The 23,702-nt window shown below is 36.7% G+C and overlaps 1 protein-coding gene and 1 pseudogene across 1 annotated transcript in view; one reads left to right on the forward strand and one right to left on the reverse strand.

Annotated features, from left to right (window-relative positions):
* CD2AP (CD2 associated protein) overlaps positions 1 to 23,702 on the reverse strand; it is a 97,752-nt gene that overhangs the window by 20,338 nt on the left and 53,712 nt on the right. The window contains exons 5-10 of the mRNA XM_049765364.1: positions 22,414 to 22,534; positions 9,695 to 9,873; positions 6,388 to 6,466; positions 5,093 to 5,187; positions 3,235 to 3,339; positions 1,199 to 1,235 (exon numbers count right to left, since the gene is read on the reverse strand). Of these exons, the coding sequence (XP_049621321.1) occupies positions 1,199 to 1,235; positions 3,235 to 3,339; positions 5,093 to 5,187; positions 6,388 to 6,466; positions 9,695 to 9,873; positions 22,414 to 22,534 (616 nt within the window). The remainder of the gene's footprint in view (positions 1 to 1,198; positions 1,236 to 3,234; positions 3,340 to 5,092; positions 5,188 to 6,387; positions 6,467 to 9,694; positions 9,874 to 22,413; positions 22,535 to 23,702) is intronic.
* On the forward strand, positions 5,502 to 5,626 carry LOC125996838 (uncharacterized; annotated as a pseudogene).

Raw genomic sequence — 23,702 nt, forward strand, 5'->3', positions numbered from 1 at the left:
CCCCACCAAGACCCAGAATAGACACTGAGCACTGCTAGTGCAGCCCAAAAGTAATACTCTATTTTGGTGCGGTCTATATTGACTACTGTGATTTAACGTGCTGTTACTGAAGCAACATAATTAAAATTTTCCTGACTTAATTTTAAGTCAATGTAAATGCCCTCTATGTATGAGTGACTATTAAAGTAAATATCCAGAACTTTCTGGTAAAAACTTTTAAGTTAACAGGTCCATACTCCTGGACTATGGTGAATTAAAAAAAAAAAAAAAGCTGAGTTGTATCATTCCAGAAAATAATGAATCTTTTGATAAAGACATTGGACATATTCATACTAGCATGGTTAGTATGTAAATAAATAGTTGAGGGATAGAGCATATTATAGCACTTTAATTCTGAAAGATTTGGGGGTGTAATTTACTCAGCCACTATTAAAATAAGCTATAGCTTAGCAGACATTCTGAACAAAGAACACATGTCATCTTTTTTAAGATATTAACCAATTAATTTCATCTGGAGTGGTAGAATATGGTCAAGGTCAATATCGGAATATACAGGTTCAAACTTAGTTATTTTATTAATGCAAATGATACATAACTACTTAAATTATTTCATGATTATTTATTGCTCATAATACATTAAAATACATCTAAGATACATTCTTGATAGGTACAAAGCAAATTTATACTCAAATTTTTTATTTCTAAAAATCTGTACATAGTAGCTCAACATATTGATTTTGTTCATAAAAATTACTGGCTTACTAAAAATCCAATTTCAGTCTCACTCATCTATGGGTTTTAAGAAAAATAAAAGATACTGTAGTAATGCCCAGAGACAACAGAGATGAGGGCTAGAAGGACTGGCTTATAATATGAAGCTCACCACAAGAGTGGCTGAGTCAGTTAGAGAAATAACTACACTGACAACTACCATGGCAATGTTAATAAGTGATAGAAATAGAATGCCTGTCTTGAACACAGGCAGGGGAAGGGGAAGGAGGGAGATGGGAGCATTGGTGGTGGGAATGTTGCACTAGTGGGGAAGTCTGTTCTTTTCATGACTGAAACCCAACTACAGACATGTTTGTTTATAATCACAGTGCTTCAATAAAGATATTTTTTTAAAAATCCAATTTCACCACTTTAGAACATAAAAGATATGAAAAAGAGCAATGTTAACCGTGTATTTCTCACATACCTGGACCTTTAACAGGAGGCAGCGGTTTCTTTGGTCTCTAGTAAAATAATGAAAACAATTAAATATTTGCATATTTATAAAATTAAGTCAGATTTATACATTGCTTATCATCATCTAAATTGGACGCTTATATCTTGCTCATCCAATTCCTGCAGTAAATAACAAAAGTACAATTACTTAACAACTCCACAAAAACTAACAAAACTATTTTATTAGGAAAAAAAAACACATCTTGATCAATATAGAAATATTTTAGATCATCACTCAGTGGGATAAAATTACATTTTTAAGGATGAGCGAATATATTTTATCCTGCCTCTCTTAGCTTAAGATTCCTATCCGGGTCTGAAGAGAGCAGGGGCTCTTGCCTCACGCACAGCCAATTCAGGGTCTATCACCGGCACCATATACAGCCCTTTCAGTACTGCCAGTAGTTATCCCAGAGCACAGAGTGAGAATTAAGCTTCAAGTACAGCCGATGTGGAAGGGAGCCAGGAAGGAGGGAGACTCAGTATGGAAAGATTTCTACCCACAGTTGTTGTTTTTTTTTTTTTTTTACAGTTCTGGTTCGGGGCAGTAAGCAGTGGCATAGAAAATCTTTGTTTAAAATATATATAACTGAATTTACCTAGGTTTTCATTCACATCTTTAGTACTTCCAAGAGACTAAAAGCAATTTCTTGTCTTCCTATAATTACCTGGATTACGTAGGGTTCACACCCTCCAAATTGAAAACTGTACAAATTCCTAATAAAAATCCCTCAAATGTTTTCACATTCAGAAACAAAATAGGGCCAAAGAGATACTACAGCAGGCAGAATACTTGCTTTGATAGCAGCTGATCCGAACTCGATTCCTACAACTATGAATGAAGATAGCCAGGGAGAAGCAAGCCCTCAGTACAACTGAGTGTGGCCCCAAAACAAAAATGAAATATAAAAACAAAGCAAACTGTAGGCTGAATCATGACTGAATGAAATAAGCAGGCTTCACACAACCAGCATAAACCTCTATAGAGCAACCCTAGAAAATACATCTTTCTGTTTTGTTTTTGTTTGGAGGCCACCCCCAGTGACGCTCAGGGATTATTCCTGGCTGTGCTCAGGAGACCATGAGGTACTAGGGAATCTAACCCAAGTGGGCTTTGTGCACTAGGAGCACCTTACTATCACTCTGGCCATCTTTAAAACTAAACAGGCAACTGGTAAGGTGAGTAGGCTATGAATTAACTTAAATCAAATAAGGCAGTTTTGCTTTGTGAGTATGTTCTTTAATCTCTTTCCCTATTATAGAAATTCAAATCTGCCACTCCATTAGAAAAATTGGGATCAGGGCCGGCGAGGTGGCGCTAGAGGTAAGGTGTCTGCCTTGCAAGTGCTCACCAAGAAGGACCACGGTTCCATCCCCCTGCCTCCCATATGGTCCCTCAAGCCAGGGGCAACTTCTGAGCGCTTAGTCAGGAATAACCCCTGAGCATCAAATGGGTGTGGCCCAAAAAAAAAAAAATAAATAAAAATTGGGATCAAATTGGAAAAAATTAAAATAACAATGACTCAACTTAACCTATAAGATATCTAATGATATAAAAAAATCAGAGGAGGCAAAGGCTGCTTCATACCATTCCAAAAACGTGCTATACAAATAAACAAGGGCTGAGTAAACTTGTGTTAATAGCATATGGTCATAAATTCAAATCCCAGATCTTCCACGTTCACTACCTCTAAAAGAGATGTGCATGTTCCATGCCCCAGAAATGGGACCCTAGTGAGATAATGTGTGAGCTCTGCGGTGATTTCTGGTGGATACCAAAACCATATTTGTTTGCCTCAATTTATAGTGAAACCCAGATAAGTGCATGTGCAAACACTTCATTTAAAGGACCTCAAACCCAGGTAAGCACTTCAGTTAAGTATGTGAGCACCGCAACAAGATGCATAAACCCCAATGAGCCAAACAGCTAATACATAAGAGTAAAATAGCTAGGCATGTGTGCAACTTCTAGTCATAACAACATCAATAAGATTAATAAAAACTTACTGGAAAGTCCTTATCCAATTCAGTTATCTGAACAGCAAAATTATCTGGAAATACTCCTTCTTTGCCATTAAGTTCACCCTTCCACCAGCCAGCTTCTCCAGTCTCCTAAAATACAGAAAAATAGGAATTAGCTTTAAATATACAAAAGTTATAAAATATCAAATTCTCTTATTTCTGGAGGGAAAAGAAAAAGCCCTAATTCGACAGTTCATAAGGATCTCCTAAGAAAGAAAATACTCCCCACAGACTTCTACTGGCAGTATTTACAGAAATGGCTTTGAATAAGTTAAAAAAAAAATTAGCTTAGTCTACAGGTGCTACCCCTCCCCAGGGCCAAATGCTAATCTCACCTAGCTGCTGGTCAGACCCACCCACCACTGGGAGGGGTCTGTTGGTATTTAGAGGGGCCTAGAGAGTGGTGAAACAGAAGTAGCAGGAAGAAGACACAGCATGGAGAGACTCAACAGCAGGAAAGAGGCTGCTTAGCTTAAAAGCCATGTGAAGTATGCACATGACAGTTAGGGCCTTATTAATAAAACTATGCCTCCTGAAGCTTCCTGACTGCTGTGATCATTTCTTTGCCATCATCCTGATACCTACAGAGCCACTAGCCATAGGAGCTACAGGCGCCATCCAGCCAGCACCAGGACTATATAATTAATAATACAACATACAGGATAAAACATTTTAAGAGGAAAGAAGTGGGAAAGGAGGGGAGAGAGATTGTGCATTTTCAAACTATACTAACATTCTTCTCAACACACTGCATATATGAAAAATTAATCACTACCCATTTGCTTTAGAAATTAACAAGTTCTTCTACAGTTTCACCAAATATCAGCACTGCCTAAAAATTTAGGTGTTATGAATAAAAGTTATAAGAATATGAAAAGTTACAGACACCAAATATCTAAAAACAGAAGCCAACTATTTATGATTTTCCCTATTATTAATATTAAGGGATTCTATACCCTGACCTCCATACGACTAGGTAGGTAGGGTAAATTCACTGCAAAATACAAATATCTCATTGTCTGAAATTGCTGCAGTACTTCCCACATATAAAATTTCAATACTGCTTATATACTGATGGAAATTTAAGTTGTTTCCTATTTCTCTTCACATATATATACATTTTATATATATATATATATAAGGAAACAAGGAATTCATTATTCCATATAATTAAGATAAATAGTTCTAAAATAAATAAGATAAATGGTAGATGGAAGAAACATGGAATGCAACAAATGAGAACAGAAAGGGGGAAAGTAATTCCAGAATGAATAAAATGATAGTAAACATCAAGACACGGGAAAGGGGGGCATACGAGATGGAGAAGAGGACATAGAAAACAGTGGAAGAAAGTGGTCACTCTAGTGGAATGGATGGTGCTAGAATGTGTCATGCATGAAACTCTTCAGCAAAAGTATTGTAAACCACCATAGTACCTAAAATAAAATTTAATAAAACAAACTTTCTGAGTACTTACTAAGCAGCAGATTCTGAAGCTAACAGAAACAAACACAAGAAAGTCCCAGTTCTTCTATAGTTTATAATCCAAAACAAACTTAAACTTTTTTTTTGATCAAAGTGGACTACATATCTTTCATAGTAATATTTTAGGTACATACTGAGTCAGGGGAATTCCCACCACCAAAGTTGACCTCCCTCCCCACTCCATTCCCAGCATTTATCCGATAACCCCCCTCCCTTGCCCCCAGGTTGCTAGTATAAGTGATCCTCTCTGTATCTAGCTTGTTATAGATTGGGTATCGATTCTGTTGTCGTTGGCTTTGGATTTGGTTTTTAAATTATTTTTACGAATAATTTACTGGAAAACTAAGAAATATCTTACCTTACTTATCAAATGGATAATTTCTCCCTCTTTAAAAGTAAGTTCATCTTCATTCGTACCATCATAAGCAAATAATGTTCTACAATATTCCTTAACTAAAATAAAAATGAAAATGAAAATAATGCAGCTTAGAAAATCTGAAGTACAACACACTTAAGTCTCTATTTTATGTAATCAAATATATACTAGATTCTCCTGAAAAATAAACTGCAAGGCCAGAGCAATAGCACAGCAAAGAAGGTGCTTGGTTTGCACTTGGTCGACCTGGGTTAGATCCCTGGTTTCTTATAGGGTCCCCAAAGCCTAAAGGAGTGATTCCTGAGTGGGCAGATTCAGGAGCAGTCCCTGAGCACCACCACTTGGTGCCTTTCCCCTCAGAAAAAGAAAAAGATAAATTGAGAAATTAAGAAATAAAACTAAACTGCACAACCTTGACTGCAGAAATGAGGAGAACCAAGTTTGCTAAAGTAACTGCAGTGATAAAAGTGTATTAACTTCAGATCTTACAGAGAGGTTGCCTATTCTAGTACAAGGTAAAGTAAAAATAAACTTTGTAATTCATTTTTTAGCTTTTAAAATTAAGTTTTGACCAAAACTACATAGTTAATTATTCAAATAGTTGATATTAAATTCCAATGTTCCACACAGATTGAACATTGGTGATAACGCATCTAGGATTTAATATTCTAATAGTATAGAATAACAAATATCATTGATAGTACAGTTAGACATTCTTCATTGCCAGTATGAAAATTCTCTTCAAAATATAATTACTCAAATTATGGGATCTTGCCACAACACAGAAGAAACTAGAGGGCACCAGGTTGAATGAAGTCAGTCAGAAGAAAAGGGATAGAGTGATCTCATGATTTGTGAGACTAACAGATATACAGCAAGGTAGCAACAAAGGGCCAAAGGCAAACCAACAAGAAAACTAAACCAGGACTGAAAGAAGGGTGCCATTCCCACACTGCTTGAAAGGAAGGAGCTTTAGGGGGTGGGGGAAATAGAATGGTGATGAATATGTGTTAGAATTATTTACAGGGAAAAGTGGAACTGGAACGATAGCACAGCAGTAGGGCATTTGCCTTGCATGCAGCTGACCCAGGTTAGTTTCTTGGCATCCCATAAGGTACCCAGAACCTGCCAGGAGTGATTTCTGAGCACAGAGCCAGGAGTATCCCCTGAGCGCAGCTGGGTCTGGTCCAACCCCACCACCAAATGTACAGGGAAAATCATCATAAACATATTGTAAATCAGAGTCCCTGTTCAAATAAAAAAAAATTTAAACCTACCTTTAATTTTATTTTCAGTGTCTGTTTTAGTAATCTCTACACTTTGAGTTTTAGAACTTAATGATGGCATAATTAATGGCTAGAACAGAAAGAAATAACAAAAATTTTTTAAGTTAGGGTAAAGATTATTTTTTAACAAGTTTTCACTTAAGGATCAGGTTAGTAAAAAACTGAAATCTAATAAAAATGATGAAGAGCCCATAAAACTTCCTGTATTAAAAATAAAAAAATATATATTTTGGTATGCCATTAAAAGTATGATTTAATTTTAGGATGGCTAAGATAAAAATAGCACTTGAAATTTTTACCACGTATGAATTCCTGAGCTAAACTTCACATATATTAATGCTAATTCTCAATACAATCTGCACCAGTATATACTACTACTCATCCCTTTTATTGATTGAAAAGCATTAGAGGAAGCAGTCCACAGCTGTGGATCTCAAATATCATCCTATGAATGACTCCAGAAAGTAGGTTTTTACAATAATGTCTTACATATATTTAAATAAAACAGAAAAAGTCTTAATGTCATTGCCGCTATCAGAACATCCAGGTTATGTTAGAATTCTTAGAAATAAAAGCACAACTTTTCATTGTAACTATGTATACTAGCATTTCCATGAGCTCTTTCCTCAGAAATAACACACATAATCTTAAATTTCAATAATTAAAATTTTGAAATCCATTCTGCTATCAGATATTATTGTCCAGTTTAAGATACTTAGATCTCTATAATCACCCAATTTTCCAATCTGGCGTTACTTACAAACATGGCAAACATGCTCCATAATTTATCAATAAATCAATCAGTAATCAAGATAAATACTTCAGGTTTTTTAAAAAAAAAACTTTAATCAAACTCCTCTAACTGTAAGCTTTCTATTTGGAAAGGGGCACCAGATCAAGTATTATTAACAGTATGATCTTGCTTCCCAATCACTCTTAACTATTTTTTTAATCATTTTTATTTTGACCAAAGTGGATCACAAATCTTTCACAGTAATATTTAAGGTACATAGTGACACTAAATCAGGGGCATTCCCACCACCAATGTTATGGCTATATAGAATAATTCCAAAAGCCAGGAGAATTTCATCTTTACCTTCAAAATTAATAGTCAATTACATCCCATAATCTCAATGACTATCCGTCCCATAGCCAAGAAAGCAAGGCAGAAAGCAGTTCACTTTCCAGTATCAAAATCACTATTACACTAAAAAATAACCAGCGTAAAGGCTTGAGAGATTAGTACAGTGACCAGACCTGGATTGAACCCCAGAATCCCCAATGGTCCCAGAACACCACCAGAAACAATTCCTGAATACAGAGACAGAAGTAACCCTGTGACTAGCGCCAGATGTGGCCCAAAATTATAAATAAAAAATAAACAAACAAATAGCCTGTTAAGGAAAATATGTAGAAACAGTAGAAAACTTCAGAGCATACTTTACTAGCCAAATATAGTCATAAACAAAATGTAACTGAACGATAAAAGTAAAGGCTGGAATAGCTTGAACTCTGAAGATTAAAATAATGACACAAAGGACAGCACAAGTGAAACAAGGCCTTAAAAGTTAAGTGGGCTCTTTTTTGTTCTGGAGGCCAGAAGCTTTCGCCAGCATGGGGAGTGGAAAGGGTCCATGCCAGTGGCCTTTTACCAAACCTGGGGGAGGTTATGGGACTCTGGCTGCCTCTAACAACCTTCCCTCTCCTTCCTCCCAGACTCTGGGACTATCCCTGGGTACCCACCAAGGGGATCATCGAGGGGGTGCTGGGGATGAGTCTTAAAAGTTTAAGTGGAAAAATTGCAGATGACCTTAAAAATTCAATCTGAATATCAACAATGCTATTTTGGGGGAGGGAGTCATACCCTGTGATGCTCAGGGATTACTCCTGGCTATGTGCTCAGAAATTGTTCCTGGCTTGGGAGACCATATGGGATACCTGGGATTGAACCCAGACCCATCCTGAGTCAGTCGCCTGGAAGGAAATGCCCAACCACTGCACTATCACTCTAGTCCCAAAAATGCTAAGATTTTTTTTTTTTTTTTTTTTTTGGTTTTTGGGCCACACCCGGTAACGCTCGGGGGTTACTCCTGGCTATGCGCTCAGAAGTTGCTCCTGGCTTGAGGGACCATATGGGACACCGGGGGATCGAACCGCGGTCCGTCCAAGGATAGCGCAGGCAAGGCAGGCACCTTACCTTTAGCGCCACCGCCCGGCCCTATGCTAAGATTTTTAACAGGAGTATTTACTTTTAGTTCTGGGCCACATAAAGCAGTATGCTCAGGGGACCATATAAAGTGCATGAGTTCAACTGGGGTCAGCCACATGTAAGGCAAAAACCTTAATCTCTGTAGTGTTTCTTTGGCCAACAACTTTAGGATTGTTTTACATAACTATTATCTTCAAAAAGTATGGGACTATTCTAGACTCACTAAACTTATCTATAGTACATTCATTTTGATTTATGTAACAATACTAGTAAAATGCTGATAAAAAATTAAAATATCCCAATTAGGAAGATTAGTAAACTTTAGCACACTAAAATCCAGAGGAAACTACGTTTCATTGAAAAAACATTTGGGGGGAGGGGAGACACATTGGCGGCTCTCAGGGCTCTCTGTACTCAGAAATCGCTCCTGGCAGGCTTGAGGGATGCTAGGAATCAAACTCAGGTCTGTCCTGGGTTGGGCCACATGCAAGGCAAAATGCCCCACCACTGTGTTCTCTCTCATACTGGCCCCGGAAATTTTTTCTTTTTTGGTTTTTGGGCCACATCCGGTGATGCTCCAGGGATTGGTTACTCCTGACTATAAGCTCAGAAATAACTCCTGGCTTGGGGAACTCCAAGGATCAAACTGAGGTCTGTCCTAGGCTAGCACGTGCAAGGCAGATGCCTTATCGCTTGCGCTACAGCTCCGACCCCACCACAAATTTATTTTTCGAGATAAAACATAAGTATATGATTTTAGCTTTAAAGAAAAGGAAAGAAAATTTCTCTTTTTCTAGTTCTACATAATAACTAAAAACTAAATTTCTAAAAAAAAGTTAGCACTAAATTCTTTTTGAAATTTTATTTATAGGGACCAGGTGTGTCTGGGTGTGGCCCCAAAACCAAAAAACAAATTAATAAATAAAATTTTATTTATAAAATTCAAACATATTTATCACTGTAAATTTAGAAGTATTTCATCAATCTTTTCATTTATAATTAATTACTAAAATATTTTTTAAAAAACTATTTACAATGCTTAGTGAACTGGTTGCATTAATTTATGTTAAGCAAATTTATTATTACTACCTTTTCTGCTTTTTTCTCTTCCGTTTCACTGCTGGATGTTCGTGTCCTGAGTTTCACAGAGCCTTCTTTGAAAATATCACCAAATCCAATTCCCCGAATCTTCTTTGGCTGTGTAACTGCTCCAGATGTAGTTTCACTCCCATTCCCCAGAGGTGAGGTAGGCCCAGTTAAAACAGTTTCTGAAAGAAGAATTGTTATTAAAATAATAAAATCTTGACATCCCCCTTCCATAGAGTTTTTACATTTATATACCCTAATAAAAATTACAAGAAAAGGTTGAGTAATGCAAGTACAAAATATCCAATGTTCAAAACAATAAAATTTTAGGTAAACAGTAAATGAAATGATGATTTCAAAACACCTTAGCCTACAACCAATCTTAAGCATTTTAATTAGCAAAAAAAAAAAGGGGGGGGGACAGCTGATAAATACATTTGAGGTGGGTTTTGTTCATATTTTTAAGGCTTCAGGGGCCAAACTAAGCAGTGCTTAGAGCTAGTCCTGGCTTAGTGTTCAGAAATTTGCTTCTAGTGGTGTTAAGGATTGAACCCAAGCGCCCCTCATTCAGAGCATGCTCTCAGCAAGTTGAACTATGTCTGATCCAAGAGTATTTTAGAAGTAGTTGAACAACTTTGTCAATTTTGAAATATACTAAAGTATTTTTTAATATTGGTCTAAACCACATCTATCTTTTATAATATACATTTTTAATAGGACTAGAGCAAACATGGGGTGGAGAGTCAGCAAGGCAACTATGACAATGTTCAGCCCAGAGGTTTTGTATACACATACACTCGCGTGCACACATGCATATGCGCAAGATACATGCTGGGGACAGAATTTAGAAAACCATATGTGCTAGACTAGCACCTCTATTATCTCCCCAGTTCTATAATACATTTAAACTTTGAAGGAATGTTTCCTTACTAATAAAACAGTCCATTTCAAAAGGACATTTCACTAATTTTGACAAATACATGTGCCATATAACCACATCAAGAATCTTTTGTCTGACACACACTGACACACATCACACAAAAACAAGAACTATCAGTGCTGGTGGGGCTGTGGAGAGAAAGGAACTCTCATTCGGTGCTGGTGGGTTTGCCGTCTAGTCCAGTCTTTAAGGAAAACAATATGGAGATTCCTCAGAAGACTGGAAATTGAGCCCTCATATGATCCAGCTACACTACTCCTAGGATTATACTTAGGAACACAAAAACACAACACAGGGATCAGAGTGATAACACAGCGGTAGGGAGTTTGCCTTGTGGGTAGATGACCTAGGATGGCCCCCATTTTAATCCCAGGCCATCCCATATGGTCCCGAGCCTGACAGGAATGATTTCTTAGTGGAGAGCCAGGACTAGCCCCTGAACACTATCACATGTTTCCTCCAAACAAACAAAAACCAAAAATTCAATACAAAATGTCTTCTGCACACATATATTCATTACAGCACTATTTACAATAGCCAGAATCTGGAAACAAACCAGGTGCCCTTCAACAGATGAATAACTAAAGAAACTATGGTACATATACACTATGGAAATACTATGCAACCAGCAGAAGAAATGAGGTCATGAAATTTTCCTATACATGGATGGACATGGAAACTATTATGCTGAGTGAAATAAGTCACAGGGAGGGAGATAGACACAGAATAGTCTCACTCATTCATGGATTTTAAGAGTGGTGAGTGCAGTTAGAAATATAACTACACTGACAACTATCATGACAATGCTAATGAGTGAGAGAAGTAGAATACCTGTCTTGAATACAGACAAAAGGTGTAGGAGGAAGGAGAAGGGAAGGAACAGGGTGGGTTGCACTGGTGAAGTGGAGTGTTCTTTTTATGACTGAAACCCAACTACAATCATGTTTGTAATTATGGTGCTTAATATTTAAAAATTTTTCCTCTGAGGGCCGGAGAGATAGCATGGAGGTAAGGCATTTGCTTTTCATGCAGAAGGTCATTGGTTCAAATCCCGGTGTCCCATATGGTCCCAGGGCCTGCCAGGAGCAATTTCTGAGCATGGAGCCAGGAGTAACCCCTGAGCACTGCTAGATGTGACTCCAAAAATAATTTTTTTCCCTCTGAATTATGATGGATCCATTTTACTACTTTATACAGTAACTCTTTCACTTGATGTTTGATATATTTTATTATAAGCCTTTAAAATTAGTGATTCTTTTTTTTTTAATTTATTGACTGATTGATTTTGATTTTGGGTCACACCTGCAGGGCTCAGAGGTTCCTCCTGACTCTATGCTCAGAAATTGATCCTGGCAGGCTCAGGGACCATATGGGATGCCGGGATTCGAACCACCATCCTTCTGCATAAAAGGCAAATGCCTTACTTCCGATCTCACCGGCCCAAATTAGTGATTCTTAACCTAGAGTGATTTTGTATGGCAAAGATATATAGCTACTCTAGATTGTTTTTGGTTGTCACAACATAAAACTCTAGTGAATTTTAGTAGGCAGAGATCAGTGTGTTTTTATTATGTTTTATTTTAATTTTTGGAGGCCTCACTGTAAGTGCTCACATTTCTCCTGGCTGAACCCAGGAAACTCTATTTGGTGCCAGTGCAAGGTCAAGTTTTTTTTTATCTGATCTACTATCATAATGTTGCCCCCTCAAGGAAATCATTCATGGTCATCAGCAACAAGTTTGTGAAACTCTGCTCTTAAGCTTTGTTTCCCCCAGCAAATTGTAAGTAACATGCTTATTAGGGTGATTTTTTCCAAGGCAGAGGTAAAATAGCCTCCTTCTAAGGCTAATTTAGCCCTACTTCACTCTTTGTTATTCAATTGTCCAAGTACTTAAGAAAGTCCTAAATTTGGGGAAAGGGGGAGGGAAGGAGAGAGGGAGGGAACACTCAGCAATTATTGACCTTGTGTAAGCACTGGGAAGTATTCATGTTAATCTCTAGTGAGTGCTTTTTCATAAATTGTTCTTGTCTAATCTTCATAGGGTTTAACTTACAAATTCAGACTGGTATTCAGTCAAACATTTAAGGCAGCTCCTAATCACATTTCTGCAGCTCTTTTAGGAATACAGCTCCAGAAGAAAAAGAAAAAGAAAAAAAAAGGAATACAGCTCCACAGTCTGACTGCTTTAGCTTTCCTATTTTAGATCTCTCAGTTTTCAATTCACAAAATAAAATTAACTTTTACTAAAGGTATCCTTTTCCTGCACTATAATCCAGAAATGATCTCTTGGTAAAAATTCAAGACAACAATGTCTAAAAATATACAAACTATATTTTGTTCAATTGCCTAGATCAGAACTCCAAACTATCTTGGCTCCTCACTACAGTCTACATAGCTATCTGCATACAGAGTTTGCTGCCTATCGGACAAAATTTCCAAGTACAAAATCTTACGAGGTACTTAATCTGAGTTGTTTAAAAATAAAATAGTCTATAAATAAGACAGATAAAGACAACTTCCACAGGTAAAATTCTAGGTATAATTTTCATTTGAGTATTAGAATTTATGATCATAATTTTTTCCTTTTATATTTTGTAGAGTGACTGTAACCTTGATTAAGTCCCCCAAATATACTATACTTTTATCTGATCTACTATTATAATGTTGCCCCAGCATTAGCTCTCCAGATTAATAGGACAGTTGATTTCAAAATACATTGGGTTTTACTCTAAAATGTGTGGAAGATGGATCTAACATTCAATAATGAGAAAACAGGAAAAAATTTGCTATTGCAGTTATACAACAATTTACAACAGGGTAGCAGTTGTTAGAGGTGGTAAAAAGAAAATAGATTTAGTACACTTTTAAGTAGGTGACAAGATCCATTAATGAATCAAATATAGGGTATAAAATTAAAGAGTAAAAAATGAATTTTATTTTTTGGTTTAGGTAAAAGGAGGATGTAGTTACTACTAACTGAGCTGAGGAAGACTGAATATCAGAACAGATTTCGTGCAGACACTAGAGCAAATGGTAGGTGTATTATAATTATAAGGAGCAAATCAAACATCAAAATGGAGATTTTTATGGGACTTAGTATAGGAAAATAAGACCTTAATAACAGAGGACAATACAGATATTAGCTTTTAGAGAAAATGGAAAGCAAACAACTTAGTAAATAAGAGGAATATGAAAGAAAAGACTAAGAGTTAAGTATATGTGAAAAAAATTTTAATTTTTTTCAATTATAAAAGCAGAAAACAACACTTTTCAAGAAAAGCAGAGGTTTTCCTGAAATTGAAAACTGACTAGTTTATACAGAAGATACAAGAAAATGCCTAATTTATTATATTCTAATTATTTTTAATTCTTTTATGTTTTAGCTAATTTTTAAGCTATAGTTTCTGAATAAACATTGAGGACCTAAAAATATTATTCAAGAAGGTTCAAGTATTATTGTTCAATTACTGCCTAGATTTTTGTTTTGTTTTGTTTTGTTTCATTTTTGGGTCACACCAGCAGCACTCCGGTTACTCCTGATTCTTCTCTCAGAAATTGCTCCTGGTAGGCACAGGATTCGAACCACCTTACGTCCTGGATCCAGGATCTGCTGTGTGCAAGGCAAATGCCTTAAAACTGCGCTATCTTTCTGGCCCCTACTGTCTAGATTTAGATTACCATTTCTGTAGGAGTATCTATATTCTAAGAGCATCATCTCATTTATCTCATTTACAGAAAAAAGGAGCAAAAGGAAATGACTATTAAATAAAGCATAAGAATTTCTATTGGATTAAGTTATCAAATATGGATTATGACATTACAATGTAGTAATCAAACAATACAGTCAACTATAATACTTCTAACAGCATTAGAAATACATTTTACTGACAAGAAAAAATGATATTTAATCTTTTACCATAAAAGTTCTAATAAATCCTAAGGAATAAAACCAAGCTTAAAACTTAACACTCTTGGGGCCGGAGAGATAGCACAGCAGTATTTGCCTTGCAAGCGGCTGATCCAGGACCTATGGTGGTTGGTTCGAATCCTGTCGTCCCACATGGTCCCCCATGCCTGCCAGGAGCTATTTCTGAGCAGTCAGCCAGGAGTAACCCCTGAGCATAGTCGGGTGTGGCCCAAAAACCAACCAACCAACCAACCAGCAAACGAACTTAACACTCTTGGGGCTAGGGTGGTGGCTCAAGCAATAGGGCATTTGCCTTGCAATGTGCTAACCTAGGACAGATAGTGATTCGATCCCCCAGCATCTGATATGGTCCCCCAAGCCAGGTGCAATTTCTGAGCTCATAGCCAGCATCTGAGCATCACGGGGTATGGCCCAAAAAGCAAAAATAATAATAATAATAATAATAATAATAATAATAATAAAACTTAACACTCTAACTACTAAAATACTTACAAGGCACTTACTTTCTGGCATTCACATCAATATACAAAACTTTCTGCCTAAAAATTCGAGGTGGTTAGGAAGGAAGACTGTATTTCAACCACTAACATCTTACTCTATAATCATAAACTCTATATTTAGAATGTACTGTTATTGTAAAGAGGTTAAGTAAGCAAGCAAGTATATTTTAGATGTATTTTTAACTATTTCATCATTTTTTAATGTTAGTAAAATGTTAAAATATTCTGCAAATAGCATTTTGCAAATTACTAATATTCAAAAAAGATGAAATAGTTTAAGAAATGTTCAATATATATAACTACAAAACCAAAAAACTATATTAAAACTGATTCTTTTGTTACATGTGAAATTTAAAATGTTAAGTCATAAGAGTTCTGTTAGGAGACCGGAGAGATAGCATGGAGGTAGAGCGTTTGCCTTTCATACAGGTCATTGGTTCAAATTCCGACATCCCATATGGTCCTCCGAGCATGCCAGGAACAATTTCTGAGCCTGGAGCCAGGAGTAACCCCTGAATGCTGCCGGATGGGACCAAAAACCAAAAACCAAAAAAAAAAAAAAAAAAAGAGTTCTGTTAGGCAAACGTCCTACTGCTGTGCTATCACTCCAGCCCCTCTGTTAAATATGCTAATATAAAGGACCATGTTCAAGCTTAACTCATACTAAATTTTAATGTGAAAATATTAGAATGGCCTGGGTTGTGGCTTGATGATAGAATGCCTATTTTACAAAACTGTTCATTAAAAAGAAAAATAGAATCAAACACTCCTGAAATTCCTTTGAAACAATAAACACCCACAAATAGCTAAAGCAAACCTAAAGAAAAAGAAGTTGGGAGGCATCAATTTCCCCAACTTTAAATTGTACTACAAAGCAATAGTCATTAAAACATCATGTATTAGGGCCTGGAGAGATAGCACAGCTGCGTTTGCCTTACCAGCAGCCGATCCAGGACCAAAGGTGGTTGGTTCAAATCCAGGTGTCCCATATGGTCCCCCGTGCCTGCCAGGAGCTATTTCTGAGCAGACAGCCAGGAGTAACCCCTGAGCACCGCCGGGTGTGGCCCAAAAACAAAAAACCAAAAAAAAAAAAAAAAAAAAAAAAAAAACAAAAACAAAACAAACAAAAAAAAAAAACACCATCATGTATTAGAATAAAGACAGAACCTCAGATCAGTGGAATATATTTGCATATTTAAAGAATGTGCCCCATACATACAATCAATTAATCTTTTTTTTTTTTTTTTTGGTTTTTGGGCCACACCTGGAGGTGCTCAGGGGTTACTCCTGGCTGTCTGCTCAGAAATAGCTCCTGGCAGGCACGGGGGGGGGGGGGGGGGGGGGGGGACCATATGGGACACCGGGATTCGAACCAACCACCACCAACCACCGTAGGTCCTGGATCAGCTGCTTGCAAGGCAAACGCCGCTGTGCCATCTCTCCGGCCCCACAATCAATTAATCTTTGATAAAGGGGCAAGAAACGCAAAATGGAGTAAGGAAAGCCTCTTCAGCAAGTGGTGCTGGGACAACTGGTCAGCCACATGCAAAAAAAAGCGAACTGGGACCTCCATCTAACACCATGCACAAAGGACAAATCCAAATGAATTAAAGACCTTGATATCAAGACCCAGAAACATAAGGTATATAGAAGAACATGTAGGTAAAACACTCCATGACACTGAGACTAAAGGCATCTTCAAGGAGAAAACAGCACTCTTCAAGTGGAAGCAGAGATAAACCGACGGGACTATATTAAGCTGAGAATCTTCTGCACCTCAAAGGAAATAATGCCTATGGTACAAAAGCCACTCACAGAATGAAAAAAACTATTCACCCAATACCCATCAGATAAGGGGCTAATATCTTAAGATATACAAGGTACTGACAGAACTTAATAAGAAAAAAAATCTAACCCCATCAAAATATGGGGAGAAGAAATGAAAACATTTCCTCAAAGAAATACAGAAGACCAAAAGACACATGAAAAAAATGCTCCAAGCACTAATCATCAGGGAGATGCAAATCAAAACATCAATAAGGTAACATCTCACGCCACAGAAAATGGCACACATCACAAAAAGCAAGTACAATCAGTGCTGGCAGGGATGTGAGGAGAAAGGAACTCTAATTCACTGCTGGTGGGAATGCCCTCTACTCCAGCCTCTAAGAAAAACAATATGGAGATTCCTCAACAAACTGAAACTTGAGCTCCCATATGATCCAGCTATACCACTCCAAGGGATATACCCTAGGAACTAAAATACACATACAAAAATGCCTTCTGCTCACCTATATTCATTGCAGCATTATTCACAATAGTCAGAATCTGGAAACACCCAGATGCCTTCAACACATGAGTAGCTAAAGAAACTGTGGTACATATACACAATAGAATACAATGCAGCCAGCAGGAGAGATGAAGTCATGAAATTTCCCTGAATGAACATGGATACTATGGACACTATTATGCTGAGTGAAAGAATTCAGAGGGAGAGAGATAGACACAGAATAGTCTCATTTATAGGTTTTAAGATACATAAAAGACTATTGTAATAATACCCAGAGACAATAGAGATGAGGGCTGGAAGTACCGGCTTACAATATGAAGCTTTCCACAAAGAGTGGTGAGTTCAGTTAAGAGAAATAACTACACTGACAATTATCATGACAATGTTAGTGAGTGATAGAAATAGAATGCCTGTCTCAAACATAGGCAGGGTGTAGGGGAGGAGAGAGATGAGAATTGGTGGTGGAAATGTTGCACTGGTGAAGGGTGGTGTTCGTTTTGTGACTGAAACCCAACTACAAACATATTTGTAATCATGATGCTTAATTAAAGATACTAATTTTAAATTAGTTAAAATTAATTTTAACTAATTTTAAATAAAAGAAAAGAAAAAGAAGATAGATTGAAGCTGCCCAAAGCAAACAGGCTTTTAAGGATTAAATTATGTTCTTTTAGTTTACTTGAAGGTAGAGCGTTTGCTTGCATGCAGAAGGGCAGTGATTCAAATCCTGGCATCCCATATGGTCCCCCAAGCCTGCCAGGAGTGATTTCTGAGCGTAGAGCCAGAAGGAACCTCTGAGAGCTGCCGCAAGTGACCCAAAAACTAAAAAAAAAAAAAAAAAAAAAAAAAAAAAAAAAAAATTCCCCTAACATAGAGCAGAGCACAGAACCAAAACAAAGGATAGAACAGTAGCATAGAGGGTAAAATGCTTGCCTTGCTCACAGATAACCCAAATTCAATCCCTTGTGTCCCATATGGTCTCCTGAGCAATCCCAATAGTAATTCCTTAATGCAGAGTCAAAACTAACCACTAAGCAGTAATCACTTGGTATGACTTCAAAATAAAAACAAAAAAGCAGCAGTCTAGTGCACATCATTTTATATACTGACCTTTGAAACATGAAAATATGTTAATCACTAAAACATTTATAGATATTTGTATAAAACAGTTTTATTCATATATGTAAAGTTTTATTTATGATTATAAACTTTAAGATGCTTGTTGTTTTTATCCATGTTTTAAATTTAAATAGTACATGTCGGGCATTATTTTACTGTTGTATGGAACCACCTCTTTCCTCCACAGCACCTTTATCCACATCTTAGATTATGAATCAAGAAGAAGAAAATAATACTTTCACCTACCAATATAATCAAGATGGCATATTAAATTAAAACCATAACAGGCGTCCACAGTTGTGGAAAGACCCAAATCCCTTGTTTATATTTTTCACAGCACAATGCTCTACACAAGTGAGCTAGCCTAAGAAATTCATCTTCTCTCAATTGGATTAATTAATATCAATTATTACTTTGTACCCTGGAAGCAAACAATATAAGCAACTGCCTGAAGAAGACAGGTGAGAAAGACAAGGGACACAACAATCAAAAAAAGCACAGCTATTGCTGTCCAGAACCTGAAAGGAGATTGATTAAAAAGTAGAACATTATTGATGGAAATGCACTGTATATTTATGATGGTAGTGAATTTCATAGATTTACACATCTGCCAAACTCATCAAATTATATAAATAATTATACTCCCAATAAGGCTGACTTTAAGTCACAGGAACTAGATTAAGGGGTCTTCATATGCCAGACAAGAATCAAAATCAAAATAATGATAGTAAGAGCTAATACCAGTCAATAAAACCAAATGAACTAAGGAGATGACACAAATAAGCTGGGGTGAGAGAAAAGTTCTTCAGTAGATAAATTAATAAACAAGATGAGACAACAGTACCTATTGCTTAGTAATAACTGATGCAGGCAAATTTTATACATGGATACAATGGAGTGAAAATTTGACGAAGCAAAAGATATTAAGGAGATTCAAAGTTATTTCCTTGATAATACTTAGCAATAATATGCATGAAAATAAACCCACTGACACCACAGCTTTAGCCAAGTCAATACCACCCATACTAAAACACAAAGATATTGTATGTCTCCTAATACAACTGATAAAACACCATCCTTATAAAATTGTGTTAATCCAAAGAAAAACCCAAAGTAGGACAAATTCTAGAAAAAAATCTAGCTGCTGGTCAGTCTGTGGTACTTGTTAATAAATCTATACAAAGTTGCCTTTGAGTTTGCTCTTTGAATCTGCCCTCTTTTACTCAACTCCAGTATTTGGCTCTTCTTTTTCCTAGCTCAGTGGTCTGCAACCTGCGGCTCGCCAGCCACATGTGGCTCTTTACACTTTTAATTTGGCTCTTCTGTGTGCCCAGCGGCTGCTCCAGGAGTCAGGACTCTGCTCCTAGTCTCTGTCAATGTGGGCCTGTGTGCAGCCCCAGCGGCTGACTCCAAGAGTGTAAGATGACACCCAGTATCAACCTTGAACAAAGGTGTTCCCCCAACGTCATCCTTTCTTAAACCTCTTCTAAATGTAAAAGTCCACTGAATATGTACTTTTGTCTCTCTCTCTTGACCTGAAGCCTCCTGGTATTGGGAATTGGTTTTAATAAAGAAAGAGGTGTTCTAGCTTTTTGGGCTCAAGGCAGAAAGTACAAGGTAAAAGGCCATGGACTCCATGATGATGTTTTCCTGGCTAGCTTGGTTTATTATTTCTTTCCTGCCACCCTGCTTCTTCAACCAGGTTGGGTGGGGTTTAGAAATACAGTGCCTGGAGTGTTCTTAAAACACATATTTTATTTTGCACAAGTGTGGGCATCTTCCATGAAGGCATTTTCAACCCAGAGTTTTCTTACCCGTGGATTCCCATTCAGAGTACTCATGATTAAAGTTGTGAGCTGATGCCCTTAAATGCTGTTTTTCATATTGATTATGGTAAGTGCCAATCAGAAATTTTTTGCAAGAGTGGAAACATTCCAATATCTCCTTCTCAGACACAGCTATCCAAGAATCAGATTCTTTTTTGAACACATCCATTTTATGCCTCACCATAAAAACTACTTGTAAAACTCCCCAGCAGAGAAATATTAAATTCATAGAGAAAATGAACAATGTCTGCCAAATACACAAGCTCAGCTACCCATTCCTTGTCCAACTGGGGCTGTACAAAGTCAGAGTTCTGCTCTCACAGGAACTGCACTACTTATTCCCTCTTGCCAACAAGGCGAGAGTGCACCATTCCCTTGAACAGCCACTTCACTTCTTCATGGAGAAGATGCTAGTAGTGGGCATCCATATATTCTCAGCCAGCGTGGTGAATAGCCTGGATTTGATCACAATTGTGAATTTCACAAATTATCTTTACTGTGTCATCTGTCACAGAGTTTAATTCAGCAGGGAATGTCTCTGAATCCAGTCTATCATACAATGAATAGATACAATGAGTGGTCTGCTTTGAAAGACCTGGAGAAGGAAGATATGTTGATTTTTAACACCTGGAATAGTACTCCTGACTCATATATTCAACTAAAAAAGCTAGTGTTTGCTGTTCTTTTCCTTGTTCAGGTCTACACATTTTTGTGAACAATCATTTTCAAGCATGAATCTTATCAAGAGTAAATTGAGAAATCGTCTCATCGATGAGAACCTGAAATCGTGCCTAAAATTAAAAACAACAACATACACACCTCACCTACTCAAACTATACAAGGAAATGCAAGGCCAATGTTCACATTAGTGTTTGTGACTTTGTCAGTCATTGTCGAGATGTAATTTTCTCTACACTGTAAGGCAAATTTTATGGAATTTAACGTTATCATTAAATAATATCGTTCTAAAGTTTTATTTTATTAGTTGTGTTATTTGTATCCTCCCGACCTATGTGGATACTTGCATGCAGAATATTCTCAATAAAAACTTAATGAAAGTAAAAACAGTGTACCATCCTCTGTATTTTCGGTTTTAAAAATATGGCTCTCAGGGCTGGAGAGATAGCATGGAGGTAAGGCATTTGCCTTTCATGCAGAAGGTCGGTGGTTCGAATCCCGGCATCACATATGGTCCCCTGAGCCTGCCAGGAGCAATTTCTGAGCATAGAGTCAGGAGGAACCCCTGAGCACTGCCAAAAATAAGCCAACCAACCAAAAAACAAAAACAAAAAAAATGTGGCTCTCAAAATAAATTTCAATCGTGGTTTTGGCAAGATTTGGCTCAGTTTAAAAAAAAGATTTCCGACCACTGTCCTAGCTCAATATACATGGGAGTGGGAGAAGACACAAATGGACAGGATTACAAAAACCAATCATGTGCAAACAAGTCATAATTATGAAAAGATGTAAGTTTAAAATTTTCTTAATTAGATTTTAATGGTAGAACAAAAACCCCACATAACTTTAGAAAATCTCAACAAGGATTGAGACACTATCAGGCTTAAAACAAACATTTATTAAATTTTAAATTACTCCCTTTGTTCACCTCTCTTTTGCCATGAATTACACTGAATTTATGAACTCACTATACAACCTTACAAGGCTTTCCTACTTAATCTCAAAATAATGCAAGTTATTAGCTGAGTAAAGGAAGTAAACATAACTAGTTGTTTAAAAACAAGTTGAGATATTACCAGTTTATAAACAACCCAGAATGTTTATTTTGTTGGAAAAAAATAAAGCTGAAAATAGCAACTTTAAATATTATTCTCAATGTCTGTCTAATAATTATAAAGCTGCTAATACTAATCTAAAATGTTATCTAATCCAAGTATAAATTGGCCCCAGAATAAGCTACTTTGTAGAAATAAACTGAAACTCACACTTAAAATATGAACAGAAATTCAGAAAATACACTATATAAATAAGAATAATATAAATGATAAGAGGTTAATAAATATATTAAATTCAATATTATTAAATAAAGATAAATAAAAATTCTTATTAAAATAGGATAAACACTATATACGGTTAATTTAAATATTTTTAAGTAGCCTACCTGAGTCCTCCAGGGTGTCATGAGCTTCACCATCATCTATTATCTCTAATTCTTTCACAAAATTGGAAGGAAACAATCCCGCCTTGCTGTTCAGAGTTCCACTCCACCAGCCTTCTTCTACCTGAAAGGGGTCACAGCTTAAGTATAGTAAAAATGCCTCAAGTGAGAACAACCCCTGGGAAAATTAAACCACTGACGTGAATGAGTGATTTATGTCTATAAAAAAAGAACTGTAGAAAATATTTTAAATAAATCTGCAGGGATTAGAACTATATGAGAATAGCTATTTATAAAAAGCACTTTGCTACATGTTCGAATGAAACCATTTAACTGTGGACCATATATGAAAATCAGTAATTTTCATTTTAAAACAGTGGCAGTGAAGGAGCCTTCCTATGATTCCACCAACAATGAGTTTTGATCTCTCCAACTGAGTCCCTCAGACAAGAGAGAAAGAGACAATAAAACAATTGTTCTCTGCCCACTAAGTTTGAGATGACATGCTATGCAACAACTGTCAACCACTTAAAAAGTGATTCATATGCATATCTGCATATGCACATACATGTATATAAAATTCAACTTCCTGGGGCTGGAGCGATAGCATAGCGGTAGGGCGTTTGCCTTGCACACGGCTAACCCGGGACAGACCTGGTTCGATATCTGGCATCCCAATAGGTTCCCAAAGCCAGTAGCGATTTCTGAGCACATAGCCAGGAGTAACACGTTAGCATCACCAGGTGTGGCAAAAAACAAAAACAAACAAACAAAAAATTTAAAAAATGCAACTTACTTAGGTTGTTTAAAAATGTAAAGGAAATAATGTGCAACACTTATTCAGAAAGAGAAAAATTAATTATAATGCTCAAAAGTGTAAATGATGGTTACTGCCACCTGGTGGCAATAGAACAAATTTGACTTTTGCATAAACAAAGGAAGTTAGGGGCCGGAGAGATAGCATGGAGGTAAGGCATTTGCCTTGCAGGCAGAAGGTCGATGGTTCAAACCCCAACATCCCATATGGTCCCCCGAGCCTGCCAGGAGGGATTTCTGAACATAGGAGTAACCCCTAAGTGCTGCCGGGTGTGACCCAAAAAAAACAAAAAAAACAAAAAAAAAAGGAAGTTAACTTAAATCTACATGATAAATTACACGTATTTTGACAGATGATTTCAAAACATATACTGCAAAAATCAGATCTCTGCCATTAAGATTTTAGCATTAGATATCAAGACTTTCTATATAGAGAATTATATTAATATCATATTATATATTGTATTACATACACA

The sequence above is a fragment of the Suncus etruscus genome, chromosome 18, assembly GCF_024139225.1.
Source record: "Suncus etruscus isolate mSunEtr1 chromosome 18, mSunEtr1.pri.cur, whole genome shotgun sequence".
Lineage (NCBI taxonomy): Eukaryota > Metazoa > Chordata > Mammalia > Eulipotyphla > Soricidae > Suncus > Suncus etruscus.